The sequence below is a fragment of the Nannospalax galili genome, unplaced genomic scaffold, assembly GCF_000622305.1.
Source record: "Nannospalax galili isolate Female #2095 unplaced genomic scaffold, S.galili_v1.0 scaffold698, whole genome shotgun sequence".
NCBI lineage: Eukaryota > Metazoa > Chordata > Mammalia > Rodentia > Spalacidae > Nannospalax > Nannospalax galili.
The window spans coordinates 4,185,694-4,213,108 of NW_008341886.1; the positions used below are offsets into that span (position 1 = coordinate 4,185,694).

General features: G+C 42.0%; 1 protein-coding gene across 4 annotated transcripts in view; it reads left to right on the forward strand.

Annotated features, from left to right (window-relative positions):
• Positions 1-27,415, forward strand: part of Sema5a (semaphorin 5A) — a 487,535-nt gene that overhangs the window by 338,974 nt on the left and 121,146 nt on the right. For all 4 annotated transcript variants that reach the window (XM_029565663.1, XM_008837641.3, XM_029565665.1 and 1 more), the window contains 3 exons: positions 4,215-4,500; positions 10,036-10,171; positions 16,175-16,379. In XM_029565663.1, the coding sequence (XP_029421523.1) occupies positions 4,215-4,500; positions 10,036-10,171; positions 16,175-16,379 (627 nt within the window). The remainder of the gene's footprint in view (positions 1-4,214; positions 4,501-10,035; positions 10,172-16,174; positions 16,380-27,415) is intronic.

Below are 27,415 nucleotides of genomic sequence, written 5' to 3' on the forward strand. Positions count from 1 at the left end.
CCTGGTCATTATTGTGTAAATATGTAGAATCACAATTTTAAAGAAAATTTTAATTGAGCTTTTTAAATTTCATACACTATTTCCCACTCAAATCCAGACTCCCCTCCCCCATCTATGCTTCCCCCATTCCCCCATCGAACCCTATGCACTCCGCCATACATGCTGAGTCCTATTCATTCAGGTGTTTGTACCCAAATGACCTTCAGTGTAAATGCATCCACTGGAGTCTAGTCAGCCCATCCAGTGGTCGTATATAAGTCACATTCTTCCTCACCCAGCAACAATCAGTCTCCAGTAGTTCTCAATCTAGTGCTGGCCCGACACCTATTTCTCACCTCCCCTTTAGGCCCTTGTTTACTTAAGCCGACATGGGTCCCGGGCTCACCACCACCATTGCCACAGGCGCACATGAGCAAGCCTCCAGTGACCTGTAGGCCTCCACCTCCCTGTGTTCACACACTAGCCCTGGCTCTTTGGTATTATTTTGTAGTGAATTGCATTTTAATAGACAGGACTCAAATAATGGAAGAAAAACAATATAAATCTTATTATCCTGCCTGGTGAGAATCAGGTGTCCCTTTCCACCAGATTTGTATCTGGAAATACAAGAGATATTTGACTGCCTGTTTAACAACTATTCCAGCACTTTTACTAGATTTGGAAAAATAATAGGATGAATTTCAAGACTTGCTCTCCAAGAAGTGGAACTTCCTGATTTAACAGCTGGTCACACAGTGTGGGACCCATCATCATAGCAAGGTTCACTGTAGGGCAGCAGGACTTGTTTCCCAAAGTAGCTTAGCTCCCTGACCAGCATGACCTGCTCAATGTGGTGAACTAGAGAACAACAGATATTACATACTGAACACAAGCTGTCTTTTCTCAAACAAAAAGGAAAAATATGCCTGAGCACTTTGATCTGAAATGCCCACTGCTGGCTTGTAACGCAAGTCCAGGGCTTGAGATGTGGTGGAGGCTTTCTGTGCAAGGAAGAGGCTCTGTGCCAACCTAACCTCTCCTCTGGGAAATCTGCATGGGTGATCATAGAAAATGGACATGGATAGTCCCCTGGAGGTCACTCGTAGGCACTCCAAGGCAGCAGATGCACCATTTAAACCTTTAGCTCTAGAGCTGGTCAAACCCTTTCAATACTATTCTTGTTGAATACATCACCCCACTACTGACCACTTCCCTCTGCCGTTTTCTTTCTTCTGATTCCTTCATAACTGTCCCTAGTAGCTAGCTAGAAATGACATATCCACCATCATTTATTTTCTTTAATCAATGCTAAACTGTCTAAGCAAATGCTGGCAATTGAAGGTTATGGCTCTCCATCCAAGAATGTCAACCAAAAATGCAGTTCTCTCTCTCTCTCTCTCTCTCTCTCTCTCTCTCTCTCTCTCTGCCTGTCTCTCTCTCTCTCAGCTGGAAGAATACATCCAGTGTGTCTTCCTCCATTGTTCTCCACCTTCGTTTGAGACAGGGTCTCTCTTTGAATCTGAAGCTGGCTCGTGAATTCGTAGGATCCACCGGGATCTGCTCCTGAATGCACAGCTGGCCATATCTAGGTTTTACATGGCGTCTTGGCATTTAATCACAGATTGCACCTGTTTTTATTATAGACCCAAATGGAAGAAGCCATGACTGATCCTCTTTTCCTTTGTGGTTATTCTTCTGCCCAAGGCTTCTTGTGTACTGCTATTTAGCACATTCTTCAAACTGTCCCCATACTAAATGACTGTTTGTTAGGGCATTTGATAAATCTTGGTTAGTTCCACCTCATGCCTCACACTTCTCAGCTGGGCAATGGTATCCCTTCCCCCTGGGGGGGGCCACATCCTCTTCACATGTCTTCTTTATTTTCTCCATTTTATGTTGTCTTTTAAAAAGATTGACTTTTAATTGTGTGTATGTGTCAGTGTATGAGTGAGTATGTGCATGTGTGAGTGCAGTGCCTGTGGAATCCAGAAGAGGGCATTACATCCACTGAAGCTGGAGTTACAGACAGTTTTGGGCTGCCCCACACAGGCACTTGGGACCCAAATTCCAATCCTCTGGAAGAGAAGCACCTAGTCTTAACCACTGAGCCATTTCTCCAGACCTTATTTTCTCCATTTTGCACAGTTTATTGCTACTGATGATGGTGTTTTATTGGATTTTTTCCTAGCATAACCCTCAACTGTAATCTGATCTTATGAACCTGGGTACTGGATCCATTCTTAAATCATTTAGGTGCCTTCTCTGAAGACTTAGACACAGGAGTGACTATTTAAACACTAAAGATAGTTTTATAATTGTCCCATATCTTCTGGAGTCTGTTTCTGAAAATAATTCTTTTGGAAATTCCTAGTAAGCACAGCTTAAAAAGTTCCCCAATATTTCAATTATGTTCTTTACATACCTTGATTTCATGAACTTTCAGGATCCTTCAGGTCTAATAACTATACATATATCTTGTGTCCATCTCATATGTGTTTATACAATATTGTTGTATGTTTTTAATGTCTCTAGTTCAGGTTAAAGAAATAGTGACCTAAAACACTATGCTGAATGGTATAGAAATTAAAATTGGCCCTTGTCAAAGTCTCCATGTGTCATTTGATTCACTTAAGTAACCTACATACAATACAAAGAGCTTGGGGCTGGAGAGATGGCTAAGTGGTTAAGAACACTGGTTGTTCTTGCAGAAGACCTGGGTTTGAATCCCAGCACCCACATGGCAGCTAACAACTGTCTGTAACTCCAGTCCCAGGGGATCCAACAGCCTCTTCTGACCTCCATGGGTATTGCAGGACATGGGTGCGCTTACCTACATGCAGGCAATACACGGATACACATAAAATAAGAATAATAAATAAAATTTCAAAAACAAACAAACAAACCAAAGAGCTTAATGGAAAAGCAGAATAGATACTATTTGGAATATTTATTTATTTTTAAAGTATTTTTAATGAGAGAGAAAGGCAAGGGATAGAAAAGTACTCACAGTTTTGCTGGATATATTAGAAGTAGGGTCAGTGCCAACTCTGTGCCTGTTTTAGCTCCTAGATGGGCCTGTGTGTCTTATTAACATACTGACTTACCTTGCAGGCAGATCTATTTTCTGTTATCCTGTCAATAGTGTGCTCACTAGTGCAGTCACTCAGATATGGTAAACCACAAGGCCAATTGAATTGTCCTATCAAAGCATTTGTCCCTGAAATTGTGTCCTTGTAGATACAGCCATTGTGTGTACCTTTCCATTAATTGTGAACATCAAAGGTTGTACTGTAATTATCCCAGTTGCATCATGAAATTCTGAAATTGGTTGAATGAATTGCTTTTTCTTGAGCATAAATAAAAGAGTGAGAATTAAAAGTAGTTATTAGTTAATAGAGTTTTCAGAGAAAAGAATTAGGACATAAAAGTGTGGGAAAACATGTCATCTCTATTATCATTGACCTCAATCCCCATGTTAAGAAGATAATGATTTCAGCACTACGTGTATATTTCTGTTTCCTAAATTCCTTACAAACTTGGTGGTTAATTAAAGGCTTTGCTGTAATTTTATCACTTCTAAATTCCTATATTTCAGGTAATTACAATCCAGTAAAGTTTCTAGGTTCTTTTCAGCCCTCATTTTCCCTCTGTAGAATCCCCTGTGACCTAAAAATGAGAAAATAAGGCTTGATTGTCACAGTTACAGGGTCACCATGGTAACAGCAAATGCTAAAGCTGATTTAGAGCACTAACCTTGCAGTATGAGTTTTTGATTCAGTTTTTACCAACAACAAAACATCAAACATTTTAAGGTCCTTATTAAGGTTATATAATTTACGTTATGTTATGTGCATGTGTGCAAGAGTTTCACTGTGTTATATACAAGTATAACTTCAGATACCAATGTTTTCCACCACATTCTATTTTTTAACCCATTTTCTGTCTATATTTCTGAAGCGTGTGGAAGAGACCTTCAAACCCTGGAATAAAGGCTGTAATGTTTATTACTCTAATTTTTACTGTGAACCTTTGCTGTTCATCCTGTACTTACACTTACTCATATGACTATTTCCCTGAAGCATAGATCATTAAGCAGCTTACAGGGCACTTGTGTTTCCCTTAAGAACGAGGTGTTGTCCAAACCATGTTTCCTTTGAAGAAACAGTGAACAGATAAAACAGGAAAAGCCAAAAAGGAATGGCATGTAGACGTTGATATATTCTTCTTGTTTCCAGAACCAAACTTTGTATCTTCTTATGACATTGGGAATTTCACCTACTTCTTCTTCCGAGAAAATGCTGTGGAGCAGGACTGTGGGAAGACCGTGTTCTCCAGGGCAGCCAGGGTCTGCAAGAATGACATTGGAGGGCGATTCCTCCTGGAGGACACCTGGACCACCTTCATGAAGGCACGCCTCAACTGCTCCCGCCCTGGCGAGGTGCCCTTCTACTACAACGAGCTGCAGAGCACTTTCTTCCTGCCGGAGCTGGATCTGCTCTACGGCATCTTCACCACCAATGTGTACGTATTAATTCTCCCTGTCTCTTGCCTTTTCTAAATGAGTCTTTTGTTCTTTGACTTCTGTGGGTTAAAAGTTGCTTTAAAGGAAATCTTTCTTGTTTTCCTGGGCTCACAGCCAGAAAAATGACAAAAAGGAGTCTTTTAGTATGAATTAAATCTTAGATAAAGTACTTGCTCTGTTAAATTTGTATTAAGAAAGGAGAGCTAATCCAAAAAAATTTATTTGATTAGTCATTAGGCTCTAGTAATATCAAATTATTTTATCATAAACTGTCCCTTTCTGAGTATGTTCAGGATACTGTGTGAAATATCAGTGCTCACAGATGTACGTTTCGGTAGCAAAGTCATACGTTTGTGCATAATGAAAGCACATTGTCTGGGAAGTTGGATCTTTCAGATAAGATCATTCCTGCCCGAATGTCTGCATGTGAAACACACTTTGTGATTTCCCATATGTGTGTTTTGCTCCATTGTTTAGAAAGCATCTCACTTGGACCTATATTGCTTAAGTGTCAATTTTACTTTTGAAATATTTCTGGGAATGTTGCATTTTATTTTCCTTTTGGGAAGATACTCATAACGGCAGAGCAGACACTGTTTGGCTTGGGAAGTTTCCAGCACTCTCATTTTTAGTTTGGTGGACTCACTCATGATCCCGCATCGATCTCTCCCTTCCTTAGCTGGTGGGCTGTGATAAGATTTCACAAGAACACCCCTGCCTGCCTGGGAATTAGAGAGCACATTCTGAGATACAGTCCCTACAACATGAGCAAGGCCAGCTCTGGTTCTCCCGAATGTGTTCTGGCTCAGATCTCCAGCTAGGAGACCTAATAATTTAGACAAAAATAAAGCAATTGTGTCCAAAGCTAAAGGATTCAAAATGGATGTGCGTGGTGCTCAGCAGATGAATGTGCATCCTATATCCCTGGCTTTCGGGGGCTTATGCCAGTTTTATTATTGATGGCTGCTTTGCATATTGGGAAACTTTCATTCTTCACAAACTGGACAGTGAGTTACCCTGTGATGTGTGCTCTGCTCCGTGTATCACTTCACCTTTGCATTTGTGTGTGTATGTGAGGTGGCATGTGTGCATTGTATGTGTATGTGCATGCTTTGTGTATATGCATGCATGTGTATATGTGTGCGGGTAGGTATGTGTGTTTATGTATGAGTGTAGAGGCCAAAGTTGATGTGAGATCTCTTCTTCCATGCTTCTCTACTTTATTCTCTGAGCTAGGGCCTCTCACAGAACCAGGACTAGGCAGTTCTGGGTATTGTAGCTAGCCAGCCAGTCCAGGGGATCCCCTGCCTCTGCTTTTGAAGTACTGGGATTACAGGTGGCTGTACATCTGCCTGGCTTTTACATGGATTCTGAGGATCCAAACTCCTCACACTTGGACTCCTCTACTGAGCCATGCCCCGAGCCCCAACTTTACTTTTTTACCCTTTGGTATCAGAAGCCTTACAGTGAACACATTGAATGGCATTCCCACAGTCACTTACCACAGCCTTTCGTTCTCCACTACTGGTGAGTGTTCATGTTCCCAGGGCAAAAACAGTTACCACACTGTCTTCTTTCACATATGAAGTTAGAAAGCGGTAGAAGGAAGGCCCACCCCCAGCTGCCTCCACTGGGGCCCTACTTGTTGTAGATCTACTTTTCAACCCTGGAGGTCATTTTCACTCCTTGAGAATTTTCTTTTTCATAAAACATCGATTTATTGTTTCTAAACTTGATTTTCTTTCCAAAACCTTGTTTAAGAAATAGTGTAGGCTGCACAAGATAAATGTTCAGTTGCTCAGCTGACATCAATTTTATACACAATGGGAGCTTGGCTTACTCAGCTGTCCATCCCCAGCCAAAAATAACAGCAGCAGAAACTCCAATTTCAAAAGTTTCATAAGTACCATGTTTGAGCCATTCCAAGATGGGTCCATTTAGAGAGAAGAGAGAGTGCATCAAACTCTTATCCTAGAGCAGAGATGCCTACCATGACAGGAGTCACCCAACATGCAACTCCTTTCAGATATAGAACGCCTGTCACGCCTGTCTCCTGAATGTCCTCAGCCATTCTCCAGTTTCACAGTGTGTCCCAGCTCTCCTCCCTCTCCTGGCTTAGTTTTGACTTTTCTTCCTGGGTATCTAGCCTGGTGGCTCCAGACTAGGGAGCTGGCCCAGTGGTTAAAAGCACTTGCCACTTTTTCCCAGCACCCACATAGTGGATCACAGCCATCTATAACTCTAGTTCCAGGGCATCTGATGCCCTTTCTGGGCTTTGTAGACCTTGTATGCATGTGATACACATACATATGCAGTCAAACACTCATACACATGAAATTAAAAAAAAGTCTTTTTAAACAACCTCGTGGGTCACCACTGCTGCTGTATATATCCAGTAGTTTAATATGTGCAGATAAAGATTTCTCAGGACTGGCGCTCTACTCAGGGGTTCTGAGGTTTTGGCTGTACCGCTCTTCAAACGAGATTAAGAGTTATAAGAACTTTTTGATAACTTCTACTTCACTTAGAAGCAGATTTGTAAGTTCCCCTATTGCTGTTCTCACAAAGTCAGTCCTTGGTATCTTAAATATATATATAAAAAAATATTGATTTTTGAGAACTTCACATTAATGCATTTTGATCATATTCAGAGGAGACTGGGATCGTATTCAAACAAGGTTTCGATCTTATTGAGATTCAGCCCTCTCTATCTCTACCTTACCAACCCCAACTTTAGATCCTCTATTATTTTTTAAAGACCTATATAGTCTAATCTGTGTCTCCCAAGTCCTCTTGGGTATGGGTCTATCCCTTGGAGTCTGGTCAACCCACCCAGGTGTCACACCAGTAAGGAAAACTGACTCTCCCTCTTCCATCATTTATCAACTGCCAATAGATCCCCAGCCAGGATTGGAGCTTCTTTGCCCACCTCCCCGATCCATGCTGGACCCCTTATGTTTAATTTTGCACAGGTCTTGTGCACACTGTCATTAAGTGCTGTAGGTTCCTATGTGCAACTACCTGTGGTGTCCAGACAAGTTTCCTTGAACTCATCTACCACCTCTTTCTAACCCTCTTCTGCAATGATACCTGAGCCTTGAGAGGAGAGAATTAATTTTTTATTTATGTGTGTGTGTATGTGTGTGTGTGTACCTTTGTATGTTTATATATATCATGTGACTGTACATGTCCACAGAAGCCAGAAAAGGGTATCTAATCTGGAACTGGAGACAACAGACAGCTGTCAGCAACCTGATACTGACCTTGGAAACTTAATCTGGTCTTCTACAAGAGCAGTAAGCTCTCTTAGTCCTGAACATCTCTCCGGTCCCTGGGCATCTTTTTCTTTCTCTTAGGCTGTAAACAAGTTAGGCAATAATATAAAGTATGAAATGAACTACTTGATCTCCTTGATTTCTGGTGGAGGGCAGGATGGAATACATGTGCTTCCAAGATAAACTCCCTGCTATTGATCCCAATTTTAAGGAACTTATTCAGAGGTTAGTGTAATTAACAGACCTGAGCTGGCTTCACCACCTTTGGTGGAGAAATGAGGTGTATATTTCCTGCAAACTGGTCTGCCCCAGAAAGACAGGGAGGACAGAACAAGGATGGAGGAGCAATAGGGTCATGTAAGGAAAGAGAGTGGGCGGGAAGAAGTGTTTGCCCCCAAACCAGGGAGGGAGGTCCAGATCAGCAAGTACTGGGACTTCAGGGGAGCCTTTGAGCTGACACCACAGCCAAGATCAGCCCCGTTCAGAGTCAGTGAAGAGAAATGCGGTCCTTCTTTCACCAAGAGGCAACTGGCAAGTTGGTGCAGGGAATGGACTTGGGGGCCTTTGTGCATAGCAGTGAAAATCCAACTTTACCTTCTATAGCTGTGTTATGGGCTAATTAACCTATTTGTCTGTTTGGAAAGTCAGGATCGATTTAGGATCTATACATGAGAAAATAGATGGTGATTGCCAGTGCTAAGGAGAAGTCTAGCGATGATATTATCACTATTGACCCTCCGCCATCTGTCATGTGTCTGGCTTGAGACCCACCCAGGGCATCCTGTGTCTGTTCTTGGTCCAGTGTAACTGTTTTCCAGGGTTGTTACCAAAGTCCAGGCACATGCCCAAAGTTTATTTCCTCCCTGAATTAATGATTTTTCATGCTTTTTCCCCAAAGATAAAGAAAAGAAGAATATGGGAGCAATTTGAATCAATTCACACCATGCAACACTCCTTTTAACCACTGCACTGGCCCCCAGGCTCCATGTGGGTCCTGTTCTCAGTGCTGGGAGCCCAGAAGAAACACAGCTTACTTTGTCATGGTCTTAGAACATCCACTTCTCAGACCACTCTCACAAAGAATTAAAATCCTGGTCTTTGGAGCTAAACTGGCCAGGGTGCTGCCCCTATCTGTGGCCAGGTGTCTGATCTCCTTGAGCCAGCTTCATGTTCCTTTTCTTACCTGTGGATACCTTTACCTCTCACAGGTTACGTGTATTGGAAATAGGAAAGTCTGAAGGACAGGCAGGGTCCTGCTCTACTTGTCATTTACCAAATGAACAAACACAAAATTGATAGGGGCTTCAGGGGAGGTTCTGTGATTATTTTTTTCCTCCTATGATATAGGAAAAATGCTGATTTGTATTGATGTATTATTGGCTCAAAGCATTAATATGTAAAATACATTAAATGGCCTCCTTTGGTCGTCATTTCCCTTTGAGAACCACAGCTCAGCCTGAAATGCAGCTCTCACCAGACCACATTTTGCTGTCTTGGTGCTTGGTCAAAGGGCACTGACCTTCCAAAGCCTCTGCTTACAACTTTTCTGGCAGAGCCTGAATTCTAAATTAAGACTTCAAAATTTTGTATGTTGGTGCTCTGTCAAGTTTTTCTGTTGGATCCTTTGTATTTACAGTCCCTTTTAAATTAAAAAAGGAGAGGAATCTGACAGGTGCTCTTTGCAAAATACTTTGAGCTGATTATTTTTTAAAGAATGACAAACACAAATATCTGGAGATTTAATAGGAAAAAAAAAAAAAAAAAAAAAAAAAAAACAGTAAGAGGAACATTGATGTTTTTTTAAAAAAGAAAAAAAAAAAATATCTGGAGATTTAAAAGAAAAAAAAAAAAAAAAAAAAAAAAAAGCTTGGCCGGCTGCCAGCTACAATAGCCAGATAAATCAAGGGAGCCATGCAAGACTGACAGGTGGCTCCGTCCACTGAGGACAAAGTCTTTTTCTTCCTTAATTTAAAATTCAGGAAGCAGGGAGCTTTTCAGAATCCTTTGCTGTCCCTGTTGTAGCTGAGTGAATTAGTCCCGCTGGCAGGGTGGCCAGAGTCATCTGCTAACCATCCTTATTTCAACATCTAAATGTTTATTTTACAGAAGGAACCCATAGGAGAGCCTCAGACATTGACCATCTTCTTGGAATATGTAGACGCCTTTGGGCTTCAGACATCTAAAGTTGGTGCCAGCCAATGGAGGTCAGTGGTCCCTGCTGGGCTCTGATCATGTTCCTTCTTCCTTCTCATTCTCTAGGAACAGCATTGCCGCGTCAGCTGTGTGTGTCTTCAACCTGAGCGCCATCTCACAGGCCTTCAATGGGCCCTTCAAGTACCAAGAGAACTCTCGCTCGGCCTGGCTGCCTTATCCCAACCCCAACCCCAACTTCCAGGTAATCTCAGGGGCAGAGGGCACTCTGGGTATCCTCAAACAAGAAGGCAGAAAGCCTTATACGTACCTGACAGTGGATGTAGAAACTCAGTTTAGAGAGTTGGAGGCAGTTAAACCTTGGCCAGGTGCACAGTGCAACTGCAGTCTCCTGGCCTCTGGGTACAGTCGCAATCTCACCTAAGCTAATGTCGGTAGACCAGAGCCTTTGTTAACTACGGCACCTGGACCAAAAAGTAAAGAAATAAAAGGAGGGGCCTTTTGTGAGCTGTGATGCCTGATGTTGAACTGAAAAAGGCCCATCTTCTGCAGCAGGCTAGGAATCCAGGCTTCAATTAGTACTAATGATGTGGTTTCTGTGTCCCTAGCATCTCTGATCCCTAATGAACAGTGTAATGTATAGGGCCTGAGGCACAGCAATGGATCTGGACAAACAAAATTAGAACGCTAATTGGCGACTATGGTGAGGCTTCCTTTTGGGAAAGGTGGAATGTGGTCATAGCAGATGGGAAAAGAGGCAGAGCTGATGTCCATTCATCTTTCAGTCACTCAGAATCTTGAAGCTAGAATGGCCTTTGTGAATCATCTCATGTCCAACGTTCAGATGTGGAGACCTAGTGATGCAGTTATTGATTTTGTTTGTCTAGCCAGCAAGTATGTTCATCAAAAAAGAATTGATTGGATGGCTTTCAAAGGAGCCTCTTGTTTTCCCACAGTTGTGGAGACTGTATTTTCAAGACCAAGGTGACAGCCACGCATACCTCTCTACTGTTTCCTCCTCGTTTTCAGTGTGTCAGAGCCCCACCCTTCTGGTCTCATTCAATGTGAATTACTCCCTAGAGGTCCTGTCTTGCCCGCAGCCGTGCTGTGACACATGGGCTTGGGTAGGGCACAAAGAAGAGCAGCCTTCCCTTGTGGCTGCCTTCACTGCCAGGGCTCTGCCATCACAAGTGTCACAGGCAGAAGGTTCAGCATCAGCAAGTTCCAGGCACCCTGTCCCATGTCAGATGTGTCATCTCCTACCTAGGTAGTGACCACTGTGCTATGCAGAGAGGAAGGCATGGAGCCTTGGGGCAGGCAAGGTAGCCAGGGCCAGAGCTGAGTAATGATCAAGCTCTGGGTTCCTGCCCCCACCGGCAGAGGCAAAATCCTGATCTCATCCGATTAAATGACTGTTAGAGACAGTCATTGGTTAGCGATAGAACTGAGTTCTTCCAGTTCTGATTAAGTCACCATTCCAAAGCATAAAACCTATGGACCCTGAAGAAACTGGATTATGAAAAGGTTCAAGTTTTTACATTTCGATTTTCCCAAGCATCAGTTACTTACAGTATTAGTTTTCATTTGTTCATATTGTCAATTGATCACTGCTGGGTGAAGGAGAGGTGGTCTTCTTTAAAGGAGTGGTGCTAGATAGGCTGACCAGGCTCCAGTGGATGAAGTCATACCAAGGGACCTCTGGGTACACAAATGTGACTTGACATGCCCTAAGATATATGGCAGAATGCATGATATCCAGTGGGCAGGCTATGGGGGCGGGGGCTGCAGTTAGGGGATGGAGACTAAATATGATTAAGACATATTATATGAAATGTATGAAAATTCAATAAATTTTCTATCTCAGAAGTTTTTATCTGCTCAACATTTTAAGTTTGAGGGGACAGACTATGAGCTTAATATAAAATAGCTGCTTTACACGTCTTCTGCTGATTTCTCTCGGTAAAATGTTTAACATCGTTTCATGCTTTTCTCAATAAAAAGGGAGGGAGAGATACAGACAAACTTTGCTGTTGTCAATCAATGAGCATTATTACCACAAAATGTATTTAAGTGAAATTGGAATGACTCACAGGAACCGTCTGTCTGGTGTCTTCTATATGCTACATGCTGAGTAATTGTATGTTTTGACTTATTTTTCTTTTTATGTAGAAGATAAAATATATTATCCCTTTTAAGAACATGCTTCTTAAGTTCTGAAGTTTAAAAGAAATTAAGAAAGATGCTTCTCATGTTTACAGTGCTCTTAGAGTATATAATTACATTGTACTGCAACTCTCTGCAAGGAAGAAAGTAACTTAATACACTTTATAATCCTTTATAACCTACAGGTAGTGGGTGTCTTTTAGCTCATTCGTCTAGATGTTTCCAGAGTATATAGCAAATGCCCTCATGTCCTAAGTCCACCCATATTGAGTATAATAAAGCCAGAGTCACACTGAAGGGCTTGTTTGCATCTATGACATAGAAGTGGCTCCCTGCTCAATAATGAAGCAGGCACAAAGGAGGCCTGCAAGTGACGCGGGAACTGCTGAGCTGACGTTGTCCTCTGCCAGTAGATCTAAAATATCCAGGGAAGTAACGTTACAGATTATGGTTTCTGCCTTTTGGGCTGTGTGTGTGTGTGTGTGTGTGTGTGTGTGTGTGTGTGTGTGTGTGCTGATGTAGCTCTTACTAAAGATAGGTATTCTCTTTTTGTTTGTTATGTGTAGTAGCTACACTGCCACAGTTTCCTGACTGATGTCCATATAGTCACCTAGGCTGTCACAGAATAGAAATTCATTTTTAATTAAGGATCCCTCAGCCAGACATGCATAAAAGTCCCATTTGCAATGACCTACAATAAGAAATAGTTACATTTTTATTTATTTTTTTCTTCTTGATAAATAGAATTTTATGCAGTACTTACACAGTATAAAAAAAACAAGTAATTAGAGGAGCTGGTTCATGAAAAGTGATTGGAAGCATGTTATATAACACTTCAAAATCTCAATTTAAAGCAACAGAAGCTGCTCCTCATTGTTATCAGTTTTAGTCTAGAAACCATCTTCAGTGGTGTTTGTACTGTTAGAGGTAGGAGAGGCTGAACCTTATGAAATCAGCAGCCACTGAAAACAGTGTCTAGACACAGCTGAACAACAGCAGGGTGACGGGCTCCAGGATCTCACCGATTTCATGTCTAGAAGTCAGAAACTATGTAACAGAAAGGGAAAAATCACTGCTTAGGAAGTGTAAAGCGGAGGTTTGGCTGCATCCATCCAGGATTCACTGATACACACAGGTTGACAGCAAGATGGGAGGGACCAGGGGAACCAGTGCACAGAGGCATCATGGATGTCAGGTGGTCATGGAATGAGGTTAGCTCATGGTGAGCTTGACCACCAGGCATGGGTGTGTCACAGGGATGGATTTCTTTTCCTTGAAAGGAAACACAGGCAAGTGTTCATTACTTCCTTAACAAGTAATAGGATTACTGAGCTTTTTATGTGAAGACACGTTGGCCTGGCAGCCTTTGAGGCCCACAGGCAGCAGCTGTGCTTTTTTGATGTTTGTCCTTTTACAAATCCTGCAAAAGGTCCCCAGGGCATCACAGTGCCTGACTCAGTAACCAGGGGAGATCAGTGTGTAAGGCTCAGCAAGAGAATGCCCAGCCCTGAGAGAGCTTGTGAGTTGCTATGATCCAATAAATATATCCAATAAATTTGAATAGTTTTCAAAATGCGAAAGCCAGATGTTTACTACAGGACGGCAACAGAAAATAAATGATAGAGAACAGTTCAAGTAGAGTTCTTGATGATACAGGCAGACAGTGTGAAGAAACATGGCCTTTGGGAATGAACATGGTGCGACCTCAGAACCCCAAAGCCCCTGGCTCTCCCAGATGGGGCATCTTCAAATGCAGTGTGAGGTCTCTCCTTTTAGACTACATCTCCCCGTTTTTAGGGTGTCCTTTGTTTTAAAATATCATGAATATAAACAATACCTGTTTATATTATATATGTGAACTTCTCCAACAGGTAGGTCAATATTGCCACGTGTACCTGAGGTATTTTCCTGGATAGGCTACAGCGGGTCCCAAGTGGAGCTTTTTTCAATTTCCTAAAACTGTTCCTGATAGGCAATATTCCCCTGCTCCAAACGTTTTTAGTAAATACTATAATTATCTAAACTTTCTCAGAACTGTCTCTCCTTAGTCCCCAAATGCAACTGCTCGTGGATGTACTTGTTGATATCTTGTTCCTTTATTCACTCATTTCCCTCTGGACACTGCAGCTCCCTGGATCATGCACTCGCTCCTGCTTTAAGACAAATGCATTCATGGTTGGTTGGATGGTTTCTCTGCCAGACATGCTGTCCTTTTCTTTGGCGTTTACAAGGATTTTAATTTATAAATGCTTCCCTCTCATTATTGCAGTTGTTTGCACATGAGAAGAAAGCAGAGCTGGTATTTTCTAGCTACTTAGCATTTGAGGAGACAGGCTGAGAGGTCAGGCCCCTGGGACCATGGGCCCTTCACTGGAGGACTGAGCTTTACCATGAACACACATAATTCCTTTGCATGATACCCAAGTGCTTCTACAGTGGTGGGAAATTGAATTAAGTGTTGGACTGGCTGCATGCAGTCCTTTTAACTCCAGGATATTCTCACTCTGCAACTGATCTACCATTTTTATGGCATTGAGAGTATTTTATCAAATGGTACAAAAATATAATTTACTTTCAATTTCTGTCTTATACTCCTGGACCTCTAACCTGTTATAAAACCCAAGTATTAGAAACAACATGTTATAAGTGGTAGTTTCCGGAAGCACAGCCCCCATCACCCTACTTACAGAAGTTCTGCTGAGCAGCATCACTATTTATACAGAGGTTTAAAGTTTATAAAAGAGATGAGGAAGGCGGGCGATAATTTTATGAATCTGTGCTTGGCCTGCTTTCTTTCTCTCCTCCCTCTGACCTTGTCCTTGCTACTAACTGGTATCTCCAGGGCCTGTCACCAGCACTCTGAGATTAAGTGTCAGCAATTTCCAGGGCTGCTTTTCCCCTTTATGTCCCAGATCAGCTCTTTGACATCTCTTCAACCTGCAAATTCTTCCTCTCTTTCTCTTTCCTTCCTTTCTCCCTTCCTCCCTCCTTTCCCTCCCTCCCTCCTTCTTTCCCTCCCTCCCTCCCTCTTTCCTTCCTTCCTTCCTTCCTTCCTTTCTCCCTCCCTCCCTCCTTTCCCTCCCTCCTTCTTTCCCTCCCTCCCTCCCTCTCCCCTCCATCCTTCCCTCCCTCCCTCCTTCTCTCCTTTCCTCTTTCCTTATCCTCTGACCTTTAGGTGCACACAGGAAACGTGGACTGTTGGCACATGAACTACTGAAGTACCCTCATTCCTGTGTCCTTGGCACCGTATTTGGATGAATGCACCTTTTCAGTCAAGATGTTCTAAAAAAATATATTTATTTCCAAACAGAAGGGAGGGCTGAGGGTAACCATATAAAAACAACTTAGGCTGAGAAAAAAGCCTGACCTGACAAGTCCCAAAGAGAAGTTTGGTTTCCATGGGACATTATCCCCTCTCTTCCCCGTTTCCACTCCATTCTTGCTTACTCTCTTTATCTATTTTTCCCATTACCAACTTGCTGTCTTACTTCCAAAATTCGTGAACTAAATTTCCTATAGCCTGAAATAAGAAAATGGACCAGCCATAGTTTTTGTGAAGCCCGTGGGAGTGATATCACATTGTTTACAGATTAAAGTAGCACAGACCTATTGCTGTGGGTCTAGGTTTCCTTGTTAACCTACTGGCGAATAAGGGAAGTGACAAGTTTGTGTGATGCCCCTTGACTGATGCATGTTCGGTGTGGGGTCAGCTTTATCTGTCAGATACAATAGGAGTGCATATCGATGGGCAGCTCCCTAAATACCCAACAGACCACCAGGAGTTCCTCCGCCCTTCAAATTAAGTCAACAACATTGTCCAATCTTCTAAGTTTATGGTATTTTCTTTGCCATCCATTGAGAGATTCTCAAATGTGATGAGTTATCATCTGCAAGGGGAGACGGGGAGGGGTGGGAAAGTTAGGGGAGATGGAGATGTGAACTTGTTTGCACACTCAGTCACACATTCTGGCTTGCTCAGTTTGCTCAGTTTATCCCTCCATCTCTGTAGCCACATCTGCTGTGGGCATCAGCTGTGGGCATCCAAGTGGATAGTTCTTATCACATGGTATGTCTTTCCTTACAGTGTGGCACCGTGGACCAGGGCCTGTACATAAACCTGACGGAAAGAAACCTGCAGGATGCTCAGAAATTCATTCTGATGCATGAGGTGGTGCAGCCAGTGACCCAGGTGCCCTCCTTCATGGAGGACAACAGCCGCTTCTCCCACGTGGCTGTCGACGTAGTCCAGGGCAGGGATAGCCTCATCCACATCGTCTATCTCGCCACAGGTAGGAGCTCTGCTTCCCACTGGCAGTTTTCGGCCATCTCCCCACTCGGTGTTTCAATTTCAAGCCCTTCTGTTCAAGTGCAGCTGTGGGCATGTCTTGTCTCATGTCTCTCAGATCCCATGATGTCCTTGCCTTTCTCTGTGCATTGTTTAGGAAATTGTTTACCCTCTTTTTGTACTGTGCTAGTCAGAATTTTAATTAGGAAGCCAATACCTGCTTTCTTAACTACTGTTTTTCCTTAGCCACTCAAACAGTGCCTTGGCAAGACCACCTTCATTGGACCACTTTAGACAATGCAGTGCTTTCTGAGAAGACCTTGCTGGGTAAAATGTTTTCCTGAGCTTTTCACGGTGATCTCTGATTGGTTCAGAAGCAGTGCCCTTAACAATCTATTCCTGAGGAAGGGATGTGGACATGTTTGAAGAACAGGTATTAGAGCAAAAACAGCACAGTATTTCACAGACAGAACAGGCAGCTACGCTTATCAAACTGCACATAGCGACTAGACTTCTTCAGATTCCAAAGTCAGTGTAGTGTGGAAAGCATGTTCTGTCTGACTGCATTGCTCAGGCAGCCCAGGGTTGTTATCCAGCCTCAGGAACTGGGTCTCAGCCCCGCCATCCTGACCCCAGACAGAACAGCTTGACCGTGGAAAGGGTTCTGCCCGCTCGTTGTCCAGTGTGTTCTATACTATGCATGTGGCTGTAAATATTATATCATGTCTTGATGGAATTTCTCAACTTTTAATGATGTATTTGTCAGTCAGTTTTTTGTACTCATGAAATTGATACAATTTGTTGAAATTTGCTCTCTCTTGAATTAATTTTACACCGGGAGTGTACGGCAAGCAGATTGGTACCATCCTAGTCTCCTGGGACTCCTGTTCCCAAAAGGAAATTTGGGTAGTAAACAAACCAGGAAAGTAAAACACATCACCAGTAAAGTGATGAGGAGCGATGAAGCGGGTGCAAACACAGGGATGCCTAGATGAGTGTGCCCAGAGGATGCTCCTGTTCTTGTCAGCAACCCCACTTCCAGGAGCCCTGGCAGCTGAGCACCAAGTGAAGATGTGGAGCTGGTTATCAGGGGGCATGGCTGCTGATGACTCAGTAAGGCAAAGGTGTGTTCCCATTGGACTGGTGAAGACCAGTCAGTGGGAAGGGTAGGGGAGTGGCAGAAAGATTGTAGAGGGGATGTCACCTGTCAGAACTGCTTGGAGCAGCGGTTTGCAGTGCTGTCTCAGGGAAGATAGGGGCTTATGAGGTGACTTGATGTCACGGAACTTTAAGAAGGGATTGTTTTTGTTTTAAGAGAGGTCCTCATCAGGCCCTGTGGTGGAGATGCTGAGGGATGGGGCCATCCATGAACTCATAGCCTTCTGAACTCTTCCCTCCTGAGAAAGTGAGTTGGTTATACCTACTTCCCTTGAGGCAATGATGATCTATAGGGAGTTCTCGTGACTCCTAACAAAACCCCTGTTTTAATTCTGATGAATGCCTTCATCAGTTCTGGCTGTTGGTTATAGCATTACCATTGACGAGGTAGCTCAAAAGCCAGGGATTCATTTCTCTTGGTTCTGGAGGCTGGGTCCAAAATCAAGGGGTCAGTAGACCTCGTGCCTATGGAGGGCTCTCTCCTGGCTTGAAGATGTTCGCCTGTCCCTGGTATCCTCGTAGGTGGAGAGAGTCTCTATTGTGCTTCCTCTTTTTATTTTGATTTTATGAAACACATTCTCATGTAGCCAGGCTTGTTTCAGACTCCCTGTGCAGACTAAACTGTCCATAAACACCTCTTCCTCTTGCCTCAGCCTCCCAAGGGCTAGGATGATCTTCTATTTAGAAGAGCCAAGATGACGCCATGTGAGTTTCACCGTTATTTACTCTTTACACTTGGAAGGCTCTGCTTCCTAAAACCATTGCTTTGAGGATAAGGCCATCAACACATGAATTCGGGCAGCACAAATAACACTATTTAAAACATACCCACAGGAGTAAAACGTTGGGGAATCTTTATTCTAAACAATATGTTTGAACAGAACCAAATCAAAACAGTTCAACGTAGTCAAACAACAGGTCTCAGGTTAAATAATAACTAGAATCGGTCACTTTTTTAACATTACAGCTTCTAGAAACTTCCTTGCAGAAGTCTGGTTGAATGACCTCCTTGTGGCCTGGCTGCTGCTCCCTCTCCCCCAAGTCTACCTGTGACATTTTTCTAACAGTCTCTATGATGTCAACATTTTTATGAGGTACTATGATTGAACTTATCCATATTTCAAGACAACTGTTACTCAGGCCTTGGTAGACTATAGTACAATACAAACACAATTTTGATAGATGCTGGGAAACCACAAATCTATGACTTACTTTCTTTTGGAAATTGCTCTATTGCAGTTGTCTGGACCCAAACCAACAATAGCTCTGGGATTTGCTTGCCAGTGAGGTACAAGCTTAGGCCTAGGGACTACAGAGGTTCCAGGCTTCCTGATCTCCGCCCAGGTTTACAGGTTTGCACCAAATGTGTTGCGTTGCTTTGCACTCTGTTGTTCCACTATCCTGACATTTTCCTTCACTTTTAATGCGTTGCCTATGCACACTGATACTTAGATCCTGAATCCTGGGATGGATCTAAGTTCTTGCAATCGCCAGTGGGTTGATGGGTGAAGATACCATACACAGAAGTGAGCTGCAGATGTCGTGGCTCCCTAATCAAGTTGTTTCTGTCAGGAGGGTGAGGAATTTTCAGCACTTTCCAGCAAGGAACAAGCCTGGAATCACGAGCCCTGCAGGAAGTCCTGCTCCAAAAGTTGCGCATGACAGGCAGGAACTGGGGAAGTTCTGCTGAAAGCTGGATTCCTAGACCACACTTGTTTAGACTAGCTTGACAAGTTTAGCTTCAGAGCTTCTGAGCTTATAGCTTTATGTTCGATTAACTTCTGAATGTGCTCTTTTGACTCAAAGTTTGTGTGTCTTCAAGGAGGTTTCTTCCTCTCTAAATTGTAATTTGGAATAAAATTTAATTTTAATAGATATTACTTTTAATGTCTTATTTCAGAGACAACGAAATATTGAAATGAACTATGAGAATCTTCAAAAGGAAAAACAGCCAATCTCTTTTCATTAAAATTGCTCAGAGTTGGTTGACTCCTGACACTTTGAAATGGAAAGGATTAGAGACTCACAAGGCTGATACTTACCTGGTGTCTTTTATAGTGTCTTACTCTACTAGAGTTCTATCAGTGCAAGCCAAGGACACTTGTCTTTGGACAGGAAGGCCAGAATCTTCATGGTGAACATTCCCTTGATCCTCCTTGCCCAGGAATTAATTTCTCAAGGGAAAAAGCATGAGTATACTACTCAGAGCTGGCCGAGGTAAGGTGATGGTCCTTCCTTCACATACAGTGACCGGCTTTGGGATTCCTTGCTTGGTGTAAATGTGTGTTCTTCCTGCCTCTGGTCTTTGGAGAACCTGGTTCACTTTGTCTGCCAGTGCTGTCTAGAGATACAAATGAGCTTCCCCTCTTGCTAGTGCAGTGCACAGATGTTTGCCTGCTGCTCCTGAGTCAGGCCTTTGTTCCCAGTGTCCCTCAGGTTTCTTACTGGGTCTGTGTCCCTCTCCTGTTGGATGTTGTGGCCTGAATTCTCTCTGGGTCTCCTTCACAATCAGACAAACCATATAATATATTTTATGTGAGTTTATTAACTTACAAAGGAATGAGAACCCAGTGCCTAGCCCAGCATTGCCGTGACTCAGAGCCCGCCTTATCAGACTGTGCCATGCCCATAGCCCCACTAGCATTCGCTCATGCGTCGGGGGCCAGCGATCTTGCCCCAGCTCCACAGAGAGTCAATTCATTCTGTCTTCGAGTTGCTGCGTTGGCTGCGAGTTTCCTACACCATCACGCTCTACAGGTGGCTCCTGGATTCCATCCCCAGATGGCTCCTGGCTTCCCTTCCTACTTCCCGCTCATGTCAGGCCCCACCCATTAGAGGAACCAGCCAATCGGGAGACAGATGTCTAGCCTGGTGTGTTCAAAATTATTCTAAAATTATGCTGATGATTTACAGTGCCAATCCCTTTAGAACCCTTATGATTGAATTTCTTTAAGTGAGTAAGTCCTAAGGGCAAACAGAGGTGGGTTCTTCACATAAACTGGATCCAAGAGACGTTGAACTTCCTGGTCGCAGATCCTTTCCTTTCTTCCGCAGTGGAGCACAGGGCTCCCTCTGACTTGCTCTCTGCCTCTGAGAGGGCATTTTGCAGGTCTCATCTGCCTCCTTTGTCTGGTGTGGAGCTGACACTCACTTTGCCCTGAGCCATGGTATTTCTCATTACAGATTTCTTCTTTGCACACAGCACCACCCTGGTCCCTCCCTTCCATCTAGCCTGGGCTCTGGCAGTGTTGTCACCTGACCTCAATTCTGGTGTGTTCAAAATTATCCTAACGTTAAGCTGTTATCTAACGCTGAAATGGCTTGAGCTGTAATTGTAACCATTGTGTAACTCAGAACATGGTCAAAATCAGGGTGAATTTTCCATCATGCAAATTGTAGCCCAGCAATGATTTATTCATAAAAATTTATATAAAGTACCACAAAAGAACACATACACATTTTCAAACATCGTTTTTGTTGTTGTTGTTGTTGTTGTTGTTTTCATTTGAGATTATAAAACTTGCTTAGAAAATTCATGCCTTTAGCTGTTTGAACCGACTGGAGACTGCATCTGCCAAGTTTACCAGATGTTTTATCCGCTTTCTCCGGAGGTAGATTTTACTTTTGAATGAAATATTCATTTTAAAATAAAAACCTCAGAAAACGTATTTGGCTCAGGACCTTTAACAGAGAGCACTTGAATTCATCAGGCCACAGAAAAAATAGAAAAAAGACTGAACAGAATACTGGCCCCAAAGCTACTTTGCTGAAAAATGAGGTGGGGTGGGGAAGGACATGAGTAAAAGAAGCACTGAGCACAGCACTAGAAAGACGAAGAGTACAGAAGATGAATGGGACGTTCACGGGGATAACGTAGAAGGTAAACTATTCTGTTGCTAAAGTCAAACACCATGAGAACTAAGGCAAAGCTGAGGATACCAGAGCGATTGTGTGCAATGGGTACAAGGGTAAATGCAAAATAGAGCAGATGCTAGAGGGGCAGGGCCTGCAGACAAGGTGGTGTTAGAGCAGTTCATGTCTCTGGACCAGAGAACCCGGCCATATGTACTGGTTAACTGCCGTGTGTTCTGTTTGACCTCCCTGAGGAGCTGGCGGTGGATGCAGGGTTGGTTGCCTTCCCCCATTTTGAACCCAAGCATGTTTGTCTCATAATTCCCTCCAAGGCGCCTTGCTTGGGGATTGGCTGCCCTTCCTAATAACCCTATGATGGGACGATGGGGAGGCCAAGAGTACAAACACTGTGCCCCTGAGATCAGCTGGCAGGTAAACTAATTCCAACAGAGGGTACTGTTTATCCAATGACATTAAAGTGCCTGGAGTGGGAACCACAGAAGCCAAAAGTTCAGCCAGGGGAGGCTCAGCCTTGGAAAGAGAGTTCAAGTGGAAACTCCAGGTGACTGCTTTAGCTTCCCCATTTGGCTTCTGCTGGAAGGCCTGAGTGCCTGGCTTCATGACCTCATCACCACCTGTTGGTTTGGTGTTTGTTTGTTTGTTTCACTTGCAAGCCTCTCCAGAGGGGCCCCTGCTTTACCCTGTACTCTGAATGGGGAAGACCAGCTGACTGCCTTAAAGGGGCTTCCGCAGTCCATAGTCTGTTTCTGTTGGATGTTTTAAGTACCCTATTTGAGGATATTTTTATGCATCTTGCTGCCTTCCCACCTACCTGCTCTTTCTATTTATTGTTTCATTTTTGATTGTTCTAAAGTTAAGAAATTCCACCTTTCAAAACCAGAAATATGGCTGTTGTAGAGCAATTCTCTGGACTGTACAGCACACCCACATAACTAGCTGATAAATTATCCCTAAAGACATCATTAAAGAAAATTTCCCTGAGATAAAGAATTGAGTCTTCATATAGCAACATATACCACTTCTGGGCAATAAAGATTGAGAATAAATGAGCAGATTGTGAAATCCCAAGAATAAAGAATCATAAAAGTATTTGGGGAGAAAAATCCCTATAAATGTAAAAAACATTAGAGGTCTCAGAATATTCTGCTGCTGGCCAAGTCTGTAAACCGTGGTCTTAAAATTCCTGAGAAAATAAAACTGTAATTCAAGAATATTATAGTCACCCAGGAATAAAGAAACCAAGCAAATATTGCTGAAAATGAAAATCTGAATCAATAGAACGTACACGATCTCCTTTGCAGACGTGAAACAAGACTAATTAGTGACTAAATTCTCCAGAGGTGGAGATCTGAGAAAGAAAGGATGAAATGGGAGCGCTGAGTACCAGACTTGAAGAAGAACATTATATTTAAAAGCACAAAAATTAAACAGAACTCAAGAATTTTATTATGTGCAAATCTTTCAAAAATAAATTTACATTTAAAATAGTGGATATGACACCTGTCATAACTACTTTTAAATACAGAAAGTCTCTACTTTTAGCCCAAGAATAACAACAACAACAACAAAAAGATACAAAGAAGAATTTCGGAGAAGACCCCATGCTGTAATGCATACAATGTTTACAGAAACATAACCAGGGACAGCTTAATAGTCATGACATCAGAGTAGACTCAGACCCTATCATTTCTCTTTATCCTGAATCCTTAGCAGATTTCTCTGCCTCAACACTGGCCTGTGCAAGACCATGACACTCCTCCATCTGATTCTGATCAGCTGGTGTCCAGGAGTCTGTGGCCCCTCCTGCCATGTCTGTACCTGGATGAGACACCTCAGTGCTGGGCATAGGAATTCTAAGATGTGGATGAACTCCTTCTAAGGTAATCGTCAGCCAGTGAGAGATGGACCAGCAAGTCCCTTCCTCTTCCCCCTGTCCTTCCAATGCACTGTTCCTTATACAATGAACAGAAGCGTTTCTGCTTTATCATAAAGAGGATCACGTGATGACCAGTCATGTATCATTGCTCCTTACTCTTTTCTGTTCATTTCCCTTTTCCCTTCATGCATGCAACACTCAGATTGTATTAACGTGGATTCATTAGCAGTATTTTTTTGTAGACAGTCATGATAATAGATTCAAAATTAGCTAGACATCATGCAGCCCTGTAGAGTGACATGTCTGTGTATGTATGTAGGCAGACAGGGTTGACAATAGATGCCTTTAGTCATATTAAGAAACTTGGGTTCTTATCAAAGTTTTTAAATAACTCACACTTGTAAAGAAAAAGAAAGAATATTAAATGTTCCATGAATTCAGAGACTGTTTCTCATAATGCCTAGAGGAAGAATTAGAGAACACAAATATAGAAAGCGTATATGATTTCTAAATAGAAGAATAGTCTACAACATTGGATAATAAAAATAAATATCCACTGTAGGTGTCACTGCATTGAATTAAATAATAAAGTCTACAGACTGGATGAGAGGGTAAGTTCTGACCTCCATCAGTGTAGTGGCTGTGATCTCAGCAGACCACCAGAGAGTGCTGGTTCTGGCCTCCATCTGGCATAGGGGCTGAGAAGGCAGGGGACTTCCGGAGAGTGCCCGGATCACCAGGCTCCTGCCTGCACATGGTGCTGATTTGAAGCCATCAGTTCCCTCCAAAATAAAACGTGAGAGAACTTGAAACCTGTACCAACCGGCTTTATATCACCAATAAGCAAAGGACCAAGGAAAACCAATAATACAAACAGAAGCATACTTCAATTTAATTCTCATATCAGAATCATAAATAACAAAAGAAATTCACATGCCAAAATCACAATGAAAGAATAATAAAATGAAAGCCAAAACACTGTGTCCCCACCAAACTCCACCGGTCCTGTAGAAGAGTTCTACAGGGGAACCCCCTAGAGATAATCCAGGACACTGAACTTCAAAGAACAATCATAAACATGATCAAGGAATTCAGCTAATTTAAAGAACACATGAACAAACAAATCAAAGAACTAAAAGTAGATAAGGATAAACTTCTGAATGAATTCACAAAAGAGAAATATTGAAGAAAACTGAGGCAGAAATGAAAAAGGAAGTAAAAAGTCAATAAGCCAACTTGAAACAACAGGGGAAAGCCTCATCATGAGAATGAATAAAATGGAAAACAGAGTATCAGCAATGGAGGATAAAGTTGAAGAATTGGACCACTCAAGCAAAGATTTAAGAATGGAATGGAATATGCAAGAGATGCGGGACACCATGAAAAGTCCAAACCTACGGATCATAGGATGAGAGGAAGGAGAAGAATATCAGGTTAATGTTATTGACCAGATCTTAAACAGGATTGTAGAAAACAATTTCCCGAAATTAGGGAAAGGTATCCCCATACAAGTACAGGAAGCACATAGAACACCAAATAGGATGAGAAAAGAAGCTCCCCATGACATAGCATAGTAAAAAACTAAATGTACAGAACAAAGAGAGAATACTGAAAGCAGCAAGTCCCATACAAAGGAAAGCCCATCAGAATTACAGCTGACATATCAGTGCAAACTATGAAAGTCAGAAGAGCTTGGACCAAGGTATTTCCAGTGCTAAATGATAACAGATGCCAGCCCAGAATACTTTACCCAGCAAAAATGTCTATTATAGTTGAGGGGGAAAGAAAAATCTTCCATGACATGAATAGCCTGAAAGAATACATGTCCACAAAACCAGCTCTAGGAATACTTGAAGCAATACAGAGAGCAGAGAGAGAAGCAATTATACCCAAGTGCAACAAAAGAAAATAAAGGTATAATTGAGGAAACACAAAATTAGAGAACAAAAACAGCAATCAAAATGATGGCAATCAATACATGTCTTTCAAAAATAACCCTAAATATCAATGAACTGAACTTCCCAATCAAAAGACACAGGTTAGTGAATGGATTTAGAAACAAAATCCATCTCTTTGCTTTCTGCAAGAAGCCCATCTCACCTTCAAGGACAGGCACTACCTTAAGGTAAAAGGATAGAAAAGAATATTCCAAGTAAATGCCACTAAGAAACAAGAAGAGGTTGCAATTCTAATACCTGACAAAGTAGACTTCAAAGTAAAACTAATCAGAAGAGATAAGGAGGGTCACTTCATTCTGATCAAAGGAACAATCAACCCAGAAGATATTACAATCCTTAACATATATGCACCAAAACCTGGTGTACCCAAATTCATAAAAACAACACTACAGGACTTTAAGACACAGTTTAACCCCAACTCAGTAATAGTAGGGGATTTCAATACCCCACTGTCTCCAGTAGAAAAGTCAACTGGTCAAAGAATAAACAGAGTGACATCTGAATTAAATGATACATTTGGACGTCCAAACATACATCAAATGGACCTAACAGACATCTTTTGAATATTCCACCCAAGAACTAAAGAATACACTTTCTACTCAGCACCCGATGGAACTTTTTAAAAAAAAAAATGACCTCATCCTGGGCCACAAAACAAACCTCAACAAATACAAACAAGTTGAAATAATTCCATGCATTCTATCAGCTCAAAATCAACACCGGACAAAGCCCTAGTCACTATATGAACTCATGGTGACTAAACAACACACACTTAAACAATGAGTGATTCTAAGGAGAAACTAAGAAAGAAATCAATTCAACGGAAATGACAATACAATACCACACAGCCTATGGGATACTTTAAAAGAAGTCATAAGAGGGAAGTTTATAGCTCTAAGTGCCTACATTAAAAAATTAGAGCCCAAATTAATGACCTAACACTGCAACTCAAGACACTGGAAAGGCAAGAACAAATGAAACCCACCCAGCAGAAGAGAAGAAATAACAAAAATCAGAGCAGAAATTAATGAAATAGAAACAAAGAAAACAATACAAAGCATCAATGAATCTAAGAGCTGGTTCTTTGAAAAACTAAACAAGATAGACCCCTAGCCCAGTTAACCAAAAGGAAAAAAGAGCAAATCCAAATCAACAAAATCAGAGATGAAAGGGGAAACATCACAACAGACACCCAAAAGATCCAGACCATTATAAGGGAATATTTTTAAAACTTATATGCTACTAAATTTGAAAATCTAAAAGAAATGGATGAATATCTAAAATCATGGGAACCACCAAAGTTAAACCAAGAAAAGATCAACAGTTTGAACAAGCCCATAACTTACAAGGAAATCAAATAGTAATACAAAGCCTCCAAACTGAAAAAAGCCCAGCCCTGATGGATTTACAGCAGAATTCTATCAGACATTTAAAGAAGACCTGCAACCAATACTACCTAAATTATTGAAAACAATAGAAACAGAAGGAGAACTCCCAAATTCCTTCTATGAAGCCAGCATCACTCTAATACCCAAACTGGGTAAAGACACAATCAAAAAAGATAACTATAGACCCATATCCTTAACGAACATAGATGCAAAAAATCTCAGTAAAATACTTGCAAACCACATACAGATGTACACCAAACAAATCATTCACCATGATCAAGTAGGCTTTATCCCATAGATGCAGGAATGGTTCAATATATGCAAGCCAATAAACATCATTAATCATATAAATCGACTCAAAGACAAAAACCACATTGTCATCTCAACAGATGCAGAAAAGGCTTTTGACAAAATACAGCATGCATTTATGTTCAAAGCCCTAGAGGGAATTGGACTGGAGGGAACATACCTCAACATAATTAAAGCCATATATAACAAACCCACAGCCAACATCATTCTAAATGGAGAAAAACTGGAAGTATTCCCATTAAAATCAGGAACCAGACAAGGATGTCCACTATCTCCACTTCTCTATAACATTGTGCTTGAAACTCTTGCTAGAGCAATGAGACAGGAGAAGGAAATTAAAGGAGTAATAATTGGAAAAGAAGAGGTCAAACTATCATTTTTGCAGAAGATATGATACTATACCTAAGTGATCCCAAAAGTTTCACTGGATAACTCCTAGAACTGATCAACACTTTCAGTATAGTGGCAGGTTATAAAA